Raw genomic sequence first — 17,412 nt, 5'->3', positions numbered from 1 at the left:
CAGCCAATGGGCGCGGCGCTCGCCTGACGTCCCCGCGCGCTGCGTCAGACCAATGGCGATGGAGCTGAGTTGGAGCTGAGAAGTTTGAGTAAGAGATAAGGAAGAGAGGTGCCCGAGCCGCGCCGAGTCCGCCGCCGCCGCAGCGCCTCTGCTCCGCCAGCTCCGCCGGCTTAAATTGGACTCCCAGATCCGCGAGGGCGCGGCGCAGCCGGGCAGCGGCTCTCTCAGCCTTGGCAACCCCAGGGGCCACTATTTCCCACTTAGCCACAGCTCCAGCATCCTCTCTGTGGGCTGTTCACCAACTGTACAACCACCATTTCACTGTGGACATTACTCCCTCTTACAGATATGGGAGACATGGGAGATCCACCAAAAAGTAAGAGGCTCTTTTACCTTGTGGGGCTCGGTGTGCTGTTCTTGTGCGGGGGTCTCTCAGGCACGGGTGCCAAGGGCTCTTTAGAGTTGGAGTCATTGCCTGGAGAGAGAGAAAAGGTGGCTTTTTCTTGTGGCCGCCACGCCTGCATGCTTGCTGTCGGTTCTGATCTTCGGGAAACTGATCGTACCTGGTGTTTTGAGTTCGCCTGTGTGCCCTCCAAAACGATAGCCTTCTGGGGCTAAGAGGTGATTTCCTCCTCGGGAAGCTTGAGCTCTCCGAGAAGGTTATTCTGTTGCAAAGGTCTGCCTGTACATACAATACCCGGAGATGTGAATTAGCATTAGACTTGCAAAAGAGAACGAGTGACAACTGTATTGATGTCTGCTCTTACTAACAATATCCAGTCCTATGTGCTATTTAAGAGCCTGCTTCATGGAAAATATAAGCGTTTACTTAACGCTTCTAGTCAAAACCTTTTCTTTGACTTGACTTATCCATAATCTTTCCCAATGATTACGGCAAAGAGGGAGGAGGGAGGAAAAAGAAATACAAAATGAACGGGTGTGATTGCGTGCTAGGCTTACAAATGTAGACTATTCAAAAATGCGTTTTACATATATTCCACCTCCTTTTTAAAATGAGTCAAGGTTTTGATGGCACACTTCAATTACCATCCCAAAGTGCAATACTCTTAAAAAAAAAAAAAAAGAAGAAGAAGAAGAAGAAGAAAGAAAGGAAGGAAGGAAAGGGGGGGAAAAACTCCCAGAGTACGCCCTATAAGAGAACGACACTAAAAGTGTGTTTATCTCTGTAGGAAGTAAACGGTTAGTCAATCATGTATTTATTTTCATTTCAGAAAAACGTCTGATTTCCCTATGTGTTGGTTGCGGCAATCAAATTCACGATCAGTATATTCTGAGGGTTTCTCCGGATTTGGAATGGCATGCGGCATGTTTGAAATGTGCAGAGTGTAATCAGTATTTGGACGAGAGCTGTACGTGCTTTGTTAGAGATGGGAAAACCTACTGTAAAAGAGATTATATCAGGTACGCCATTTACATTGCTTCCTTAATTTTGTGAGATTTCCGTCTCTCTCCACTCTTTTCTTATTATTAGATGTGGCTTTGTCTTTTTGCGAAGTATGCCTTAGTAGGGGTCTAGTGTGCAAAAGTTACCCTTTAAGTATGTTACATAAATTATTCTGTTTATCTCACTTTTTAGGGGGCATCCCCCCACAAACTCAGTAGTGGTTTTCGTAAATTGTGTGGTGTTGAAGCTTGTTTAATTGCTCTTGAAATTTGTGATGCTCAAATTATTTTCTTCTTTCATCCTTCCTCTTCCAAAACAAGCAGAAATTCAAAGATGGATAACTTGGGCTTTCTAAACTTTCTTTTTTAAAGGTTGGTTTTATTGTATCGTGCAGTGTTTTTCCCTATTCATTTATTTTTATAGTTCAGTGTTTTATTAGTAATTTACAAATTTTGTGGAGATGTCAGTGCAATAGGTAAAATAAAAGTTTGACCTAAGGATGTTTAGAAGTGCACTTTGAAAGTGCAAATAGAAATATTGCCCCATTTATTTTTAGGGTAAGAGTCCTTTCTTGGAAAATTTCAAAACTAACCCAATATTCCCTGCAAAAAGACTGGAAATTTAATCTTTTTAAATATTAACCCTTTGGTGACATCTGACTATCTTTTCTTTCTTATCTTATCTGAGCTGATGAATTAGACAGAGCAGATCAAATTGCCCATCATCTGTCTACGAACAATTGGTATATTTAGATAATTGAACAGCTTCCTTTCTCACATTAAAATCTGGTAACTGATAAAATGAGCGAATTGCCCATACTGACAAGACTAAAACCACATAGGGGACTTTCTGAGTTTTTTTTTTTTTTTTCCTTTCAGCTTATTTTGTGTCTAAACTTCATGCTTCACAAATCTCAAGTTTTCTCTGACCTGTGTATATACATAGGTCAGAAATTTCATTTTCTGCCTTAGGAAGCCAGTAGAATTCCTAAAGAAAATTTTATTGTTTTAATAACAAACAGAAGAGATAACACCTTCACTATTATATTAAATAGTATCAAAATATTATATATTTTTAAAATTTCTTCAGTGGCTATTAACAAGTAATTAGCTTTTGTAAGTTATAGATTTTCTGGAGCTGAGAAGTGTAGTCAAGAGTTAAGTATGTGGTCACAATTTTTACCTATTCACTTAGTGTCCGGCACTTTTTCTTACTGTAAAATCATGAAATAGAGAGTATAATCTTGATAGGTAAAACTGAACAGTGTGTGTAAGGGTTTATTGATACTTTGTGGAGTGGGGGTGGGGAGGAAAGGAGAGTGGGAGGAAAGAGGGGAAGTGGGGGACTGGAGAAAGGGGGAGGGATTTTCCAAATTGTTTGGTCACAGGCAAGGTAAAGTCCTCCTCCTATGAAATGGAAGATCTCACAAAAAGTAGGCGGAGGGAGGAAAAACTTTAGAATCTACCTTCTAACCTCTGACAAATGAGCCGTTTTCATTGTTTACTTGATGAGTGTGTGAACTCCCTATTCTGGAGAGGGAGAACTCACTTTGCACCTCTAGGACGGTCTTTCCTCCTGTGGAGATAGTGTTTTCCTCAATTGCATACAGACCTTCATGTAGCCAATTTCATGTACACATTCGTAGAAAGAACCAATCGCTTTCGCCTTTTACCCATCTCTCTCTCTCTCTCTCTCTCTCAGTTGTGTGCCTATGTGTGTGTGTATGTATGTGTCTATGTGTGTCCCCCTTTGAACTCCTATAGTTGTAAAAGCAGAACAGAGACAGTATTTAGGTCTGAACGCCCTGCTTTCCTTGGGGGAGTGAGGTGCCCTCCTCCCATTTTGTGTGGATCTTTTCCTCTGGTCCATTCTCTGTAGGAAAGCTCCCACTTCTGTTATTACTGATACATGGAGAGGGGGTCAGGGCTGTGCCACCTAGGTGGAACCTACAAGGATTGTCCCTTGGTAAGGAAAGGTCAGGAGTGAGGAGGACCTTAGAAGTGGGTCTTTTCATTCTTCTGGCTGGTCATGGTTCTCAAGCACACTGAAATAGAGGTAGATGCTTGAACAGCTTGAAAAAAAAAATTGAGGGAGCAGGAGCAGATTTTAAAGATGCTAAAGGAAGAATGGAGAGGAAACTTTCTGTTAACACTGTTGCCCGAGAAAGAATCTGTAGTTGGAGAAAAACTGCAACATGCTTATTGTGCAGAAGGGGATCTGGAAGCCCTCGGAGGTTTCATTTTGTTACTCTGCTTGCGCATCTGTGTATATTTACAAATGAATGGAGGGACAATCTTCTCCCCTCACCTCTCTTTCTCTTGGGAGGAGTTTTTGTAGCAATTTTAGAGACATTTCTAGCAGCAGAAATTGGGGGATAAGAAGGCAAAAGTGTGGGGCCAATGACTACGAGAGTCCCGCCTGACTCCTTTCTGCCAAGATCTGCCTGTAAGAGTAACCCCGGGACTGGGCTAGAACAGAGGTCCAGGTTTCCAGCACATCAAACATTATTACTTTGGGGGTGTTCAGAAGTAAGAGCTACAGTCGGTGACACGGAAGTTTGTGGGGGGGGGAGGGAGGAGGTAAAAGAAAGGGAGGAGAAGAGAGAGAAACTTAATGATTTCTTTCCTCCCATTCCCAGCCGGTCGGCTAACGCTAACTTCAATGTCCCAGGGCACTGTGGCCCTGGGTCCCCAGCAATCTTGGGCCGGGGCAGTGCCGGCTTGAAGTGACCCCCTCTGACCCCCTTTCTGTGTTTTCCTCCTGGTTCCTGCCCGGCGGCGCGCAGGTTGTACGGAATCAAATGCGCCAAGTGCAGCATCGGCTTCAGCAAGAACGACTTCGTGATGCGCGCCCGCTCCAAGGTGTACCACATCGAGTGTTTCCGCTGCGTGGCCTGCAGCCGCCAGCTCATCCCTGGGGACGAGTTCGCGCTTCGGGAGGACGGGCTCTTCTGCCGCGCGGACCACGATGTGGTGGAGAGGGCCAGCCTGGGGGCCGGAGACCCACTCAGCCCTCTGCACCCGGCGCGGCCGCTGCAAATGGCAGGTACTCCTTGCCCGGAGGGAGGCCGGCCGGGGGAGGCTGGTGCTGGGCTAGGCCAGGGCGCACCCAGTGCACGGGTCACCGCGGCCACCTCGGTAGCCACAGGACAGTCGCTGGGGCCCCGGCCCGCAGTTAAAAGAAGTGTTCTGGGAGCAGTTTGTGCCGTACTTTGCTCTTTTGTGCACGATTCAGTGCACTCACTGTCTCCCCAGACCCCCCTCCCCAGCACATCTCTCATCTGCATGAATAAATATGGGTACACATGAACATACATCACTTGTGCATACATGTATACACACATCCAAACAGTACTTCCAGCTCACCTTGGCCTCCAAACCGGGGCTTACTGAAAATGGGCTTCAGCTCCAGCCAGGTATTCTTCCTGCCGCTGCCTAATTAAAGGGGTGGAGCTCTGGGCCCCCAGAGCTTCCTCCTTTAACCTGGTGAAGGAAGCTTAGGTGGTCCTAAGTCATTTAGCCTTTGAAATCTTCTTTCCTTGCAACTGTCCTGCACTCTAAAACATTTTTAAAGTTTATTTTTATCCTTTTGTGAAAGAATGGATATGAAAAGATACAGTCTTAATAACTGCCGGCCGTTGCACAGAGCTGTAATTTAAAACTGTCAACAAGCTAATCTGCAGTAATTGCCTTTTAAAGGGAGCCTGCCTCTTTAAACCGTTCGTTCTATGTGATTTGGTGAGAATTTCATCTTCAGGCCTGTCGCTGTAACACTAAATGGACCCAATAGATTTTGACCTGACCCTAGGGGTCCTGGAAGGTGCAGGATTTGTACCATACGTTTCAGAGAACCCTTTCCCCAAGAAGGAGAGTAGAAACAGAACAAGGTTGGCCAGGAAGAGGACCTGCATTAGAAGGCAGACAATGTTTCCAAACCTTACTTACCCTCAGGAATAGATCTACTCCTCAGGAATAGATCTTCCTGGTGCATTTTTGAAGTATTAATTCTTACTAAACACTGGCAGTGAGGAAACAGAGCTGTCCACTCTACTTTTTCAGAGGCTGTAAGACTTCTGTTTTGGAGGATGTATGGCTAGCTTGCACAGGGGCAAAGCCAAAGTGGCAATTTCTGTTCTGTACAACCTGTACTCTGCTTGTGGGCAAATACAGAAGAGGTGGAAATATTGGGAGGAAGTCAGGAGACAGAACACTTCCCAGCTATCATTTATCTAGAGCCTAGGCAGCTCAACAGTTTCAGTTTTCTTTTGCATGGGGTCAGCCCATCTCAGGAACAGCCAGGTAGATTTAGTAGTAAGAAAAATCAAGGACTGGGGTTATGGCCAAAATACTGAATTTCTTTAGCCCCTTGACATGATTGCCCTCTCTGGACTGAAGTTCAAGGCTTTCTGGCATGATTCTCTTTGACCTTTGCATTAGAGACCTCCTGGCTGGTATAGTGTCTCTGGTGGACATTGGGGTGTTCTCCATTTCCCCTTGTCCTATCTGTGCCTGTTGTCCAAGAGTCTGGAGGTGGTGGGTACTCCTGTAACCTGGGCCCAGTCTGGGTATGAGGACAAGCGAGAATGGAGGAGAAACAATGCTGAATGATGCTGCCCCTGAGACCTGAGACTTAAGCCCCTTTGCTAAGGCTGTGTTGACAAGAGCAGGGTTGGAGGCAGTGTTCTGGGCCTGAATTACTCAGCATTGGCCTCTTAGATTAGAGAGCCAGGTATTATTCTCCCGTTTGCTTCCTTGGTCCCCACGTCTGCCGAGAGGCTGCAAAGTACTGTCCACTGACTGGGAGCAGCACGGGAGGGCGAACTGCCCGGCCCGCGCTTACCGCGCCCCTTGCCTCGCAGCTGAGCCCATCTCCGCCCGGCAGCCAGCCCTGCGGCCCCACGTCCACAAACAGCCTGAGAAGACCACCCGCGTTCGGACTGTGCTGAACGAGAAGCAGCTCCACACCTTGCGGACCTGCTATGCCGCCAACCCCCGGCCAGACGCACTCATGAAGGAGCAACTGGTGGAGATGACAGGCCTCAGCCCCCGCGTGATCCGGGTCTGGTTTCAAAACAAGCGGTGCAAGGACAAGAAGCGGAGCATCATGATGAAGCAGCTCCAGCAGCAGCAGCCCAATGACAAAACTGTGAGTGGCCCTTGGGGGTGCGGGACCTGGGCGGGGAGCAGGGCAACGCTTAAGGTGCAAGGGGCTGCCCAGGTTGGCCTGCAGGTGGGTTCCATCCTGCTCTAGGGCAAAAGCCGGCAGCCCCTTACAGCCTCTACCCATGCCCAAGGGAGAAGCAACCGGCAAGGGCCCCTGCTGAGCCCTGCACCTCCACCCCCAGCCCACGTGGGTGGGCTTATGCCCTTCAACCTTGCCCCCACCCCACCCAGGGACCAGAATAAGTCCTGGTCCTGTTTTGCCAACATTCAGGTTGTCAGTTCCTCAAGCACCAGAGTGAGAGACTCCTCCTTGGCTCCCCATCTAATTCAGGGGTCGGTGGGTGGGTCACCCTGGCCGTTGACCTCATGGGTGTGCCCCTTGAGCCTGGGCAAGGCCTGCCTCAGCACCTTCAGACAAGTCAGGTCCACCAAGGTGACCTATGACGACAGGGCACCCTCTGCTCTAGGTCAAGCCCAGGGCTCCATAGATCCATGGCAACACCCACTCCACAGGATTTCTGGTTGCGTTAAACTAAAGAGGTTCTTTTTTTTTTTTTTTTCTTTTTACCGCTTTAGCCCTATTTTTAAATGCCATAAAACCCCCGCTGTCATTCAACTTGGCAGGCCAGCCAAGCCTGGGCCGGGGCACTTTTCAAGTTGGTGAGTGTGTAATAGCACACAATAGCGGCCAGACCCAAATGCTTGGGGGTGGGGGTTGGCTCTGTGAAGAGAAGTGCCTGGAGAAAGTATAACTGAAACTGCCCAGAAAACCCACCGTGTCTAGAGGCTGCAGCTTTCTACCGCTGTGATGCCATAGTCTGTGAAGGCAGATGGGAGGAGCTGGGATGAGCTAGCTGTGAACATAAATGGAAAGGAGAAGTCAGAATAGAATTTAGTTTAATAAGGTCCAAGCAGACCGACTAGTCCCACCCACAGAAGCAGAAAAACCATACAATAAAACAAAACTGAACTCTGGCTAATATCCATACATGCAGCAGATTAACTGAGTCAATAATGGCCACTATATAGATAAGATAATGCCAGGGTGTATTTGCTTAGCCTGTGCAGACAATGGAGGGAGGGAGTCCGGTCATTAACATGTTGGGATTGGGGGGGCCTATTCACAGAATATCCAGGGGATGACAGGAACTCCCATGGTGGCTGCCAGTCCAGAGAGACACGATGGTGGCTTACAGGCAAACCCAGTGGAAGTGCAAAGTTACCAGCCGCCTTGGAAAGTACTGAGTGACTTCGCCTTGCAGAGTGACATAGATCAGCCTGCTTTTCAGCAACTGGTAAGTGTCAGTCAGCTCTCAGAGTGAGGAGGCTGAATCTCTAGCAAAAAGAAGATTCTGGTGTAACTGTCACACCATGAAAGATTCAAGGGGGAAAGGGTCCCTCCCTGGCTCCAGGGTTGAAGAGAGATGAAGGAGGTTTGGTGTAGATGAGGCAAGTGCTGAAGGGAAACAAACTTCTTGTGAGTCTTTTCTGTGAGTTCATAATTTGACCATACAGGTTGAATTTTCTATCAACTGGCATGCTTTGAGGGATAACCTCCAAGGTATCTAAGTACCTAAACATGCATGGAAGGGTGTATGGGGTTGCAGAATCATACATCTTAGACTTTTAGAGCTTGAAAGGACTTTAGAGATCACCTTGTCATTTTGATCAGCAATGAGTAAATTTACTCCCTCTCAGCTCTTAGAGAATGGTGTATTTAAAGACCAAAATCAAGCTGATAGTATTAATAACCGATGTTATAAGACATAATCAGTGTTCTTATCAATGGGAAGCAGGCACCTGTCTGAGTACTGTTTTCACATGTATCAATAGAGAGTTCAGTTATTTAAAGACATGATGGATACCTTTCATTATTATTATCCCTTTTCTGGGACCAACTTCATCTACAGTGTAGGCCTACTTTAACATTTGAAGTGTATGAGTTCAGATGTTATATACAGTCACATACTGTGGGGCATGTCTGGCCAAAGGAACATGAGTTCTACCAATCGGAGAGCGCATGAAACCTGTTTAGCATTAATATGTTTTACAGACCCAGAGAAGAGAAAATTAACTCACCTTATGCCTACAAAAGGCTTAAAGGTCAAGATAAATAAGATTATTAAATATATGTACTTTGTGATATGGCATATATTCACGTATTTTTTTTTTCTTAAGTGGTCAACAGTCCTGTGGAATCTCGTTCTATAAAACAAGATCTATTCTAAAAACTTGTTCCTTTCTTCTAAAATAAAACTTTAGTTGAGGTTAACTTTTTACCCTCGCATTTACCCGAAGAACATTTTCTTTCTCTGTGGCAACATTTAGGTAACAGGCCAGAGGCAGTGGTTACAAGGACTTGGCCTGGGGTTTACATTTGTAAGTATACCAGTCTAGAGGCTGGGCAAATTTGAGAAGCCCCTTGACCTCACCATGGGAAAGTTTAATAGGATAAAAAGGAAGGTAGACTCTGGGATTAGGAAAAAACTTATTTTAAAGTGAGGTTAATCTTATGAGTTATTTGAGCAAAACCTGGATCATAGAAGGCAAGTAAAAGGAGGGCTCCGGGCAGCCAAGTGTTTGTACCTTCTAAAACTTTAGTGTTAGATGAGAGCAGTGGGAGGGAAGCCAAGGCAGGAGGGGGTGGTGTGGGGGCAGAGCAGAGAAGGAGGTTTCCAACAGCAACACAATACTTTCGGTTTAAAAGAAGGAGCCAGATATTTATAATGCGATGACGTTATAATATATGGGTCTCCTCTTGGAAGGAAGAGCCTGATTTAAAGAGAGAGAGAAAGAGAAAGACAGAGGAAGGCCAAAAGACAGCAGGACCAACAAACAACAAGGAAGAAAGCCCACGCTGTGAACCCTCTGAGGAGTTAATCATTGTTCTGTGGAGCCTTCTCTGAATCTCCTGTCACACGATCTGAGCGTGTGTTATGGATTTTCCAACTAGAGAAGAGAGGCTTTGATGCCTAGAGACTGAGAACTCCCTGCTCCCAGGGCAGCATGTAGCCAGCAGGATAATTTTATTTCGAGCATGCATGGTAGAGTTGCGATGCCATTTTACAGTGGGAAACACATTTGTTCTTAAATAATTTAATGCAACACAATGTTGGGAATTCAGTTTCAGATAAAACAGAGATCTCTTGAAAGATGGGAAAGCAAGAGGATTTCTTCTCAAGTTCTTTCCTTTGTGGGCTTTCTTTAAGCCTGTTAAAATTCAGTCATATATGTAGATATCTTTATCTGTATATCCATCTACACATGCAAACCCTCGCACGTATGGATACACATATGGCGTGTTTATAATCCTTTTAAGAATACAATCGCAGCCTCCTTTATTCATTTCTCAACCTTCTACACAGGTGAATTTTTCAGAAGGAGGACCGGGCTCTAATTCCACTGGCAGTGAAGTGGCGTCGATGTCCTCTCAGCTCCCAGATACACCTAACAGCATGGTAGCCAGTCCAATTGAGGCATGAGGAACATTCATTCAGATGTATTTTTTTTTTCCCTGTTGGAGAAAGTGGGAAAGTATAATGTTGAACTCCGAAACAAAAGTATTTAACGACCCAGTCAATGAAAACTGAATCGAGAAATGAATGCTCCATGAAATGCACGAAGTCTGTTTTAATGACAAGGTGATATGGTAGCAACACTGTGAAGACAATCATGGGATTTTACTAGAATTAAACAACAAACAAAACCTAAACCCATCATACGCTATCCAATGACCTTAGGAGTACTGAAAAAAAAAAAAAAGACGTTTTTAAAACGTAGAGGATTTATATTCAAGGATCTCAAAAAAAGCATTTTCATTTCACTGCACATCTAGAGAAAAGCAGAAATAGAGATTTTCTAGTCCATCCTATTCTGAATGGTGCTGTTTCTATATTGGTCATTGCCTTGCCAAACAGGAGCTCCAGCAAATGAGCAGGAAGAGAAACTGGCCTTCTTGGCTGAAAGAGTCCTTTCAGGAAGGTGGAGCTGCGTTGGTTTGTGATGTTTTTAGTTGACTTTAACGAGGGGTTAATTGAAATCCTGGGTCTCTTAGCATGTCCTGTAGCTGGTTTCTTTTTTACTTTTGCCCCTCCCCCTCCTCCTCCTCCTTTTTCCTCCTCTTCTTCTTCTTCTTCTTCTTTTTTTTTTTTTTTTTTTGAGATCCATCCTCTATCAAGAAGTCTGAAGCGACTTTAAAGGTTTTTGAATTCAAATTTAAAAACCAACTTATAAAGCATTGCAACAAGGTTACCTCTATTTTGCCACAACCGTCTCGGGATTGTGTTTGACTTGTGTCTGTCCACGAACTTTTCCCCCAAAGATGTGTATAGTTATTGGTTAAAATGACTGTTTTCTCTCTCTGGAAATAAAGAGGAAAAAAAAAGGAAACTTTTTTTTTTGTTTGCTCTTGCATTGCAAAAATTATAAAGTAATTTATTATTTATTGTCAAAAGACTTGCCACTTTTCATGTCATTTGACATTATTTTTTGTTTGCTGAAGTAAAAAAAAAAAAGATAAAGGTTATACCGTGGTCTTTGAATTATATGTCTAATTCTATGTGTTTTGTCTTTTTTCTTAAAATATTATGTGAAATCAAAGCGCCATATGTAGAATTATATCTTCAGGACTATTTCACTAATAAACGTTTGGCATAGATAAATAAATGCAATGATCCAGGGTCCCTCTTTTATATGTTTACAAGTAAGCCATTAAAATGTCTGAAATTAAGGACTGCATGTAAATGGGGTAAACTGACATACAGTAGGGGTGATATTCAATTGCAAATAGTTAAGGTCGAATTTGCCAGTTTGTATTTTAATAGTTGAATCAAAAGTGGATGGAACCCTTTGGTTCTCAGCAGTGATGTTACTGTTTTTTTTTTTTTTCTTTTTTTGAAAATAAGATGCTGTCTCCCGTTCTGCTCCCTGCCTCTCCTTCCTCCTTGTCTCTTTCTTGCCCTGTCCACCCCACCCAAATAGGAAGAGGGTCCTGCTTAAAACGGGTTTTTATTTCGAGTCACTATTTTATTTTCTGGGAGTAAGTGCTTTATGCCAAAGTCTCCTGCTTAGGATTGTTGAAATGACCTATATTTCAAGTATAAGCTCTTGCTAAAAGAGAGCCTTTCTGCCTAGTCAGTGAGGTATGACCATTATTTACCAGTGGCTGCTGTCAGCCGATTGAGAAATGCTGCTTTATTTGCGCAGGAAGAGCAGGCCTAGAGGGGAGAGCGTTTTCTCAGCAATTCCCAGACCGGTCAGCGTGTGTCTTTTCTTGTCTCTCTTCCCCACCCCCAACTTGTTTCCAGCCTCCTCCCCTTCCCTTTTTCTCCCCCAACTCGAATTCCCCAAACCTTGGAAGTATCTCGGGCTAGGGCTGAGAAGCACGGTGGAGGCTCCTCGGGGAAAGAGCCCTTTATGGGATGGGGCCGGGTGGCGTGCTCCGCAGGCCCCCTCCGCGTTCGGACTAACGGGGACTTGCTTTCTAACACTCCCCCTTCCCACTCCCCGCCCCTGCATTTAGCAGTAGTTCCTGTGTGAGAGCTAGAACCCGGGGATAGATAAAGGGCCCTGCCCGAAATCAGGCTTCTTGGCGCTTCTTCGTTTGCGGGTGCAGACTTAGGATTTGAGGCTTCACACTGTCGCCTCCACTTTCTCCACCCCGGGATGACACTCCGACTCTTTAGAAACCGGGTTCATTTGTACGCTCCAGTGTCATGCCGGTTTACGTAATTCTTAAGGAATACGAGAGCTAACGTACCCTAGTCGTGTGTCCTGTGGCGCGTGCCCCTTCGGACCCCTGACGGCGGGCAGCGCGGAGGCCCGGCTGGAGACCGGGGGAGCCCCGCGGCTCCGGAGCTCTTCAGTTGCTTTCACCCTCTCCAAACCTGCCGCAAGTCGGGAAACGAGCCTCAATTAGCCTTTTGTTTGGCATCGTTCTACATAACGGGTTAATTACAGGCTCTAACGTGGGGGCAGAGAGAAAACAAACTTTGCATTGAAAATGTTACAGTGCATTAGACATGCCCGTTGATTACTTTGATTGTTGTGTCTAATTCTTCACACAGGGGTAATAATTTGGCCGGCGGTAATAATGGCTTGTGGTCTTCTGTTGAGAAAAACAGGAGTTACGTCTTATCTCACACAGATCTTCTGCTGGAAAGATCTCGCTCGCTCGCTCGCTCTCTCGCTCTCTCTCTCTCTCTCCCCTCTCCCGTCTCCCATCTCTCTCTAATGTCCCCCATCGGACTTGGCTCTTTTACCTTTCTGTTCACTGTTTCTATCTGCCTGCCTTTTCAGTTTCCCTTTTTCTCCCCGTCATACCTGGGGTGGCTAACTGATTAAGCGCAAAGATGGCAGGTCCAAGGCGGATATTGGTGTCTGCAAAGTTACTGACCGCCCAGGTCCTCGTTTGGAAAACATTAAATGCCCTTCCCCAGCCATAGCCTCTGGTGGACTCTACAGAGGTTAGATGGGAAAAATTTATTTAGGGTTTGAACGCAATGGAGGGACTTAAGTGAGGCACACAGCTTTGTGATGCTTTCTCATCCTGACGTTTATTCCTAAGGTTAGGGGGGTGGGGAGTGGGGAAGGAGGTGATGTTTTACATAGATAGATGTCAGATTTTCTGAGGTCCACAGCTTGAATTTAAGTACAGTAATTTGGGAGGGGAGTGATGAACGATTTGGTTTCACTTGCTAGATTCAAGATATTTGTTGCCTGATGGCTGAGAATGGATTGATGGGTCGATAGCATTCCAGTTCTTGTATTATTCATATGAAAGGTGTGTTCCCCTCTAGACTCCTCAGCATGTGCTCTAAAATGTGTATCTGAAATGTCTCCTTGTTTGCAAACCATCTCTTGCGCATACTCTCCTTTTCCCTGCACACCTCTGGAGACCTAGCTTTGAGCTGTGCTCTTCTAATGAAATTCTCCTGTTTGCTATTATCTTTGATCCTCCCTCTCCTTATTACTCTGAATTCTTCCTTCTGGACATTATGACTCATTTCCTCCAGCTTCTGCAAGCTAAAACTTAATGCAACGGAAAACATCCAGGATGCTCTCCTTAAATCAGGGAATCCATATCTATACTCAGAATCCCCCTACCTCCCATTGTTTCAGAGCAATAACATCTTCTATTTCAGTCTACTCTCTCTCTTTCCTTTTCATTACATGGGCCTGGTTTTCCTTACCATTAAAAAAGGTCCTTTCTAAGTTAGAATCATATTTGAAGAGACTTTTTTCTTCGTTGAAATAACATTTCTGGTTATTTGACATACTTTGTGGGTGTGTGTACCCACTTACCAATTCACAACTTGGTTTTTTTTTTTTTTAAATTCAAGATTAAATGGATGACTTTGTAATGCTCTGCTGCTATTCACCCTAATAAGCCTGTTAAACTCATTGCATTGACCTCTTTTTTGGTCTATCTCAGCCCTTTGACTACTAGCTAAAAGACAGTGTGCTTTTAAGGTACCTAGAAGTACTTGGCATTTCCCTACCATCTTGAATCTTGAAGCCATAAGATCGTTCTCACTGAAATAACTCTTGCAAATCCATGTGGATTTATTTAGCCCTTTCCATTTTCTTAAAAAAAAAAAAAAAGGAAAATGTTAAAAACTCTGTTCAAACTACCAGAAGAGCTAAATTTGGATAGAACTCAGTACTAGGGGTTTTTAATCCCACCCCTAGAACTAGTAAACTAAGCAGAAAGTACTTATTTTCTTATTTTCAAGTTTAGCCAATTTTTGTAAGGGAGATTTATAATCCAAATTATGCTTGAGTTGTATTTATTAAGGGCTATTTACTTCCTTTCTGCTAATCAACAATTAAAGATTAGTCACAACAAGGCAAGTCAAATTTTCTTTGGAAGTGCCTAGAGAAAAGGGCGAAGGATTTTTGTGTGTGTGTACCTTTATTTAAAAAGTGTTATTTTTTTTAAAGTGTTACTTTTAAAAATGGCCCCAAATCTTGAATTCTCGTTAACTATTTAAAATAAAAACAATTCACTTATACAGTGTGGGTCAATGTTTTTAAGCTAAAATGCAAGTAGTTAATTCAGGGCGCTGGCAGCGATTCTGTTTACTGATCTTTTCTGATTGTTGTTTTCTTGATAACTGAGCAAGCCACTGAATGGCTGTTTGAGCCCAGGCGCCACAAACATAAACTTCACAGCTTACAATGTCCCAAGTCGTGATGGAGGATCTCTCCACACCTCCCGGAGACTTCTGAAGTGTAGACAGAGAAGTTGGTTCACAGGGAGAGAAGGAGGGGGAGGGGGGGAGGGACCGCTGCTGAGTGTTTGCTGTGAGCATTGTTACCATCACATCCTTTAATTTTTATGGCGCTTAAGCTGTTAGCTCTGAGAAGCCAGTTTCTGTGCCTTGGAGAAGCCAGTCTCTCCCCAGAGCCGCACTTAAAACTACTTGACTCTTTTTATTAAAAATTTTTTTTTTCCAAATCTTTCTGCCTAATCATCCTTTGGAAAAGCCCTCGGCAATGATAAGCAAAGCGTTCTAAAAAGAAAACCTTCTCTCCCCCCACACCCCTCTAAAAGAGAACGCCTAGATTTGGAGAAAAAGTTGTGGGATAAGATTGCTTTTCGCCAGGTGGGGGAAAGGCACTTTAAGACAGTCCTGTGGGAGATTGTACTTAGCCCTCTCCTTGTCTGGGATCCTCTTTCCATTCCATTGATTGAAGGTTCCTGTGTATTTCAGGGTGGTGGTATTTGTGGATTTGATTGAGATGGCTACTTATTTTTGCCGATCTTCCTTGTGGTTATTCCCTCTGGTGCGTTTCCCGTGGGTGGGTGGGCGCAACGAAGCGGGGACCGACACTGGTCTAACCAGCCCCGCGACTCCTGCAGGCAAGTCAGCCCTTGATCCCTTCAAGAAGGGACAATCGTGGTCCGTGAGAGGAAAAAAGGGTGTTGCTGGGCCCTTCTCTTTCAGGAGTTGATCAGGTTGGCAGATCTGGAGGGCTAATCCAAACAAGGCGCTTGACTTGTGAGGTCGCGAGTCTAGACAGAGCTGGTGGCTCGGCGGCTCCTTATCTTTCCCTGGAATCAGCCGAAGAGGCGCTCCCCCGGCCCAGTGCGCTCCGCTCACCCTTGCCGGAGCCAACGTTCAGCACAGACGGCACAACAAACACAGCACCTGAGGCTTTACAGCTCGCTTTATTGTTTAATGGGAATGCTGCAAAACAGTCATTTGTTTTCCTGGACCCGCGCCCCGGCCTCTTCGCGTTCTGGCCACCGACTCTGGGTGGGGGTGTGCACCAGCGCCGGGCTGTCCGGTCCCGCACCGCGAGGGAGGGCGCTTTCGGCGTCTCTGTCCTGCCTCCTTTCCTTCTATCCAGGCCCCCAGAGAGGGCCTCTGGTTGGGGGTTGGGGGGACGCTGCTGCCCTTTTCTTTACTCTGAACCCCGGAGGCGGAGTGGGTGGAGGGACTGTGGAGAAAGCCTAGGACGAGGTGTCTCGGACTAATCCGGTATCTCTTCTTGCTGCCTGGAAATGACAGTTCTGCGCTATAGCCATTTATGGTTTGCGGGGTCAGTGAGCTCTGACTCAAGGGCGATCAATAAAAACATTTAGTTCAGTAATAAGCTGCTCCCCCCACCTCTCAATGCACCGAGAAAGATGCGTCACCATCTTGGACAGGGTGTCCCTGAGCGGCGGCAGAGCGCCCTTCCTTTTCCCAAGAGCACAAAGAAGTGACGTGACTCTCCAGTGTTTTCGTGAATGCTTCATTGGGCAAACCATGGGTCTTCCTTGATCCTCCAGCTGGCTTTTACCACCGAGAAGCTGGCACTGCCATCCACTTGGATGCAAGGGAACCATTGGGACAGGGTTTGCTCACAGTGCCCTTTTTTAGAAGGACAAATAGCCAAGCTTGGGGATTTATAATCAAGAATTTGTGGCTCGCATCTCAGATTAATTGAGGTTAAATTGATTATAATTTTGGTCCATCCCTATGGGATTTTTCTCTTGTTTCAGAAAGGAGGGAGTTTCTAGTTACATCTTGTTATTCACTATTCTTGTAGTTTGCAAGCAACATTCTGTGTCTGTGTGTGTCACTGGCATGGAATAAATAATATTGCCTCTGTTTGAAAACTAACCATAGATGTGAGTGAGAGTGATTTGGTTATGTGCTTAATGTGGTGGTAATACAAACACCATCATCTCCCAGGTTTGGAGGCACCACAAATCCATATCATGCTTTTCCCTGCCAGGTCTCAGCCTCACAACTGTGTGTTAGATGAAAAAAGACAAAGCAAGACAAAACCCAAGTTTCATGAAATTGATGAATTTCAGTAAGGAGATGGAAAAAATAGTCTTTCTCCAGAAAATAATTCTTAACTGTACTTAGGCACTGACTTGTCTTGTTCTCATGGGTAAGGGTTGCTGTTTATTTTGACCTGTCACAAATACAATGTGTTGGTTGAAACTTGTTATACTTAGCAGGTATATGGAGATAATACTAGACAGGCCACTGAATATGATAAAGTAAAATATGGTGGGAATTAACTTTTAAGGGCTCTGAAGGATTTTACTTCTTCCTAGTAGCTTTTTAATTAATATTTCTTCAAAATGTTGTATCTATTTGCTCATAGTCCTAAAATATCTAACAGTAAACTAGCTGTTCAGTGCACAGTAAAGGCATGACTGGCAAAATGTTACTTATTCAGGTTCTATCCTGAAGTCATTTTATTAAGCTACCTATATTCTTAATTAGTTTTAAATAAGTCTTCTTTTCCTTCATTAAAAAAATGCTCACAACTAGGTAAAAACACTTTTTGTCTTAAAAATTCAATTATTACTTATTAGAACAAATATTAATTTGTTTTTTA

The 17,412-nt window shown here is 44.8% G+C and overlaps 1 protein-coding gene across 1 annotated transcript; it reads left to right on the top strand.

Moving 5' to 3' along the window:
• Window positions 1-522: 522 nt before the first annotated feature.
• On the top strand, window positions 523-10,315 carry ISL1 (ISL LIM homeobox 1; the record flags this gene model as incomplete). The annotated part of the gene is made up of 6 exons (XM_080804371.1): window positions 523-559; window positions 1,233-1,422; window positions 4,191-4,450; window positions 6,264-6,550; window positions 7,695-7,862; window positions 9,933-10,315. The coding sequence occupies 6 exons, from the start codon at window positions 523-525 to the stop codon at window positions 10,047-10,049; spliced, it is 1,059 nt and encodes a 352-aa protein (XP_080660497.1). The 3' UTR covers window positions 10,050-10,315.
• Between the last annotated feature and the right edge of the window lie 7,097 nt (window positions 10,316-17,412).

This window comes from Martes martes (genome assembly GCF_963455335.1).
Source record: "Martes martes genome assembly, chromosome: 5".
Taxonomy (NCBI): Eukaryota; Metazoa; Chordata; class Mammalia; order Carnivora; family Mustelidae; genus Martes; species Martes martes.
Note: the sequence above shows the minus strand (reverse complement) of the source record. Positions and strands in the feature narration are given on the sequence as shown.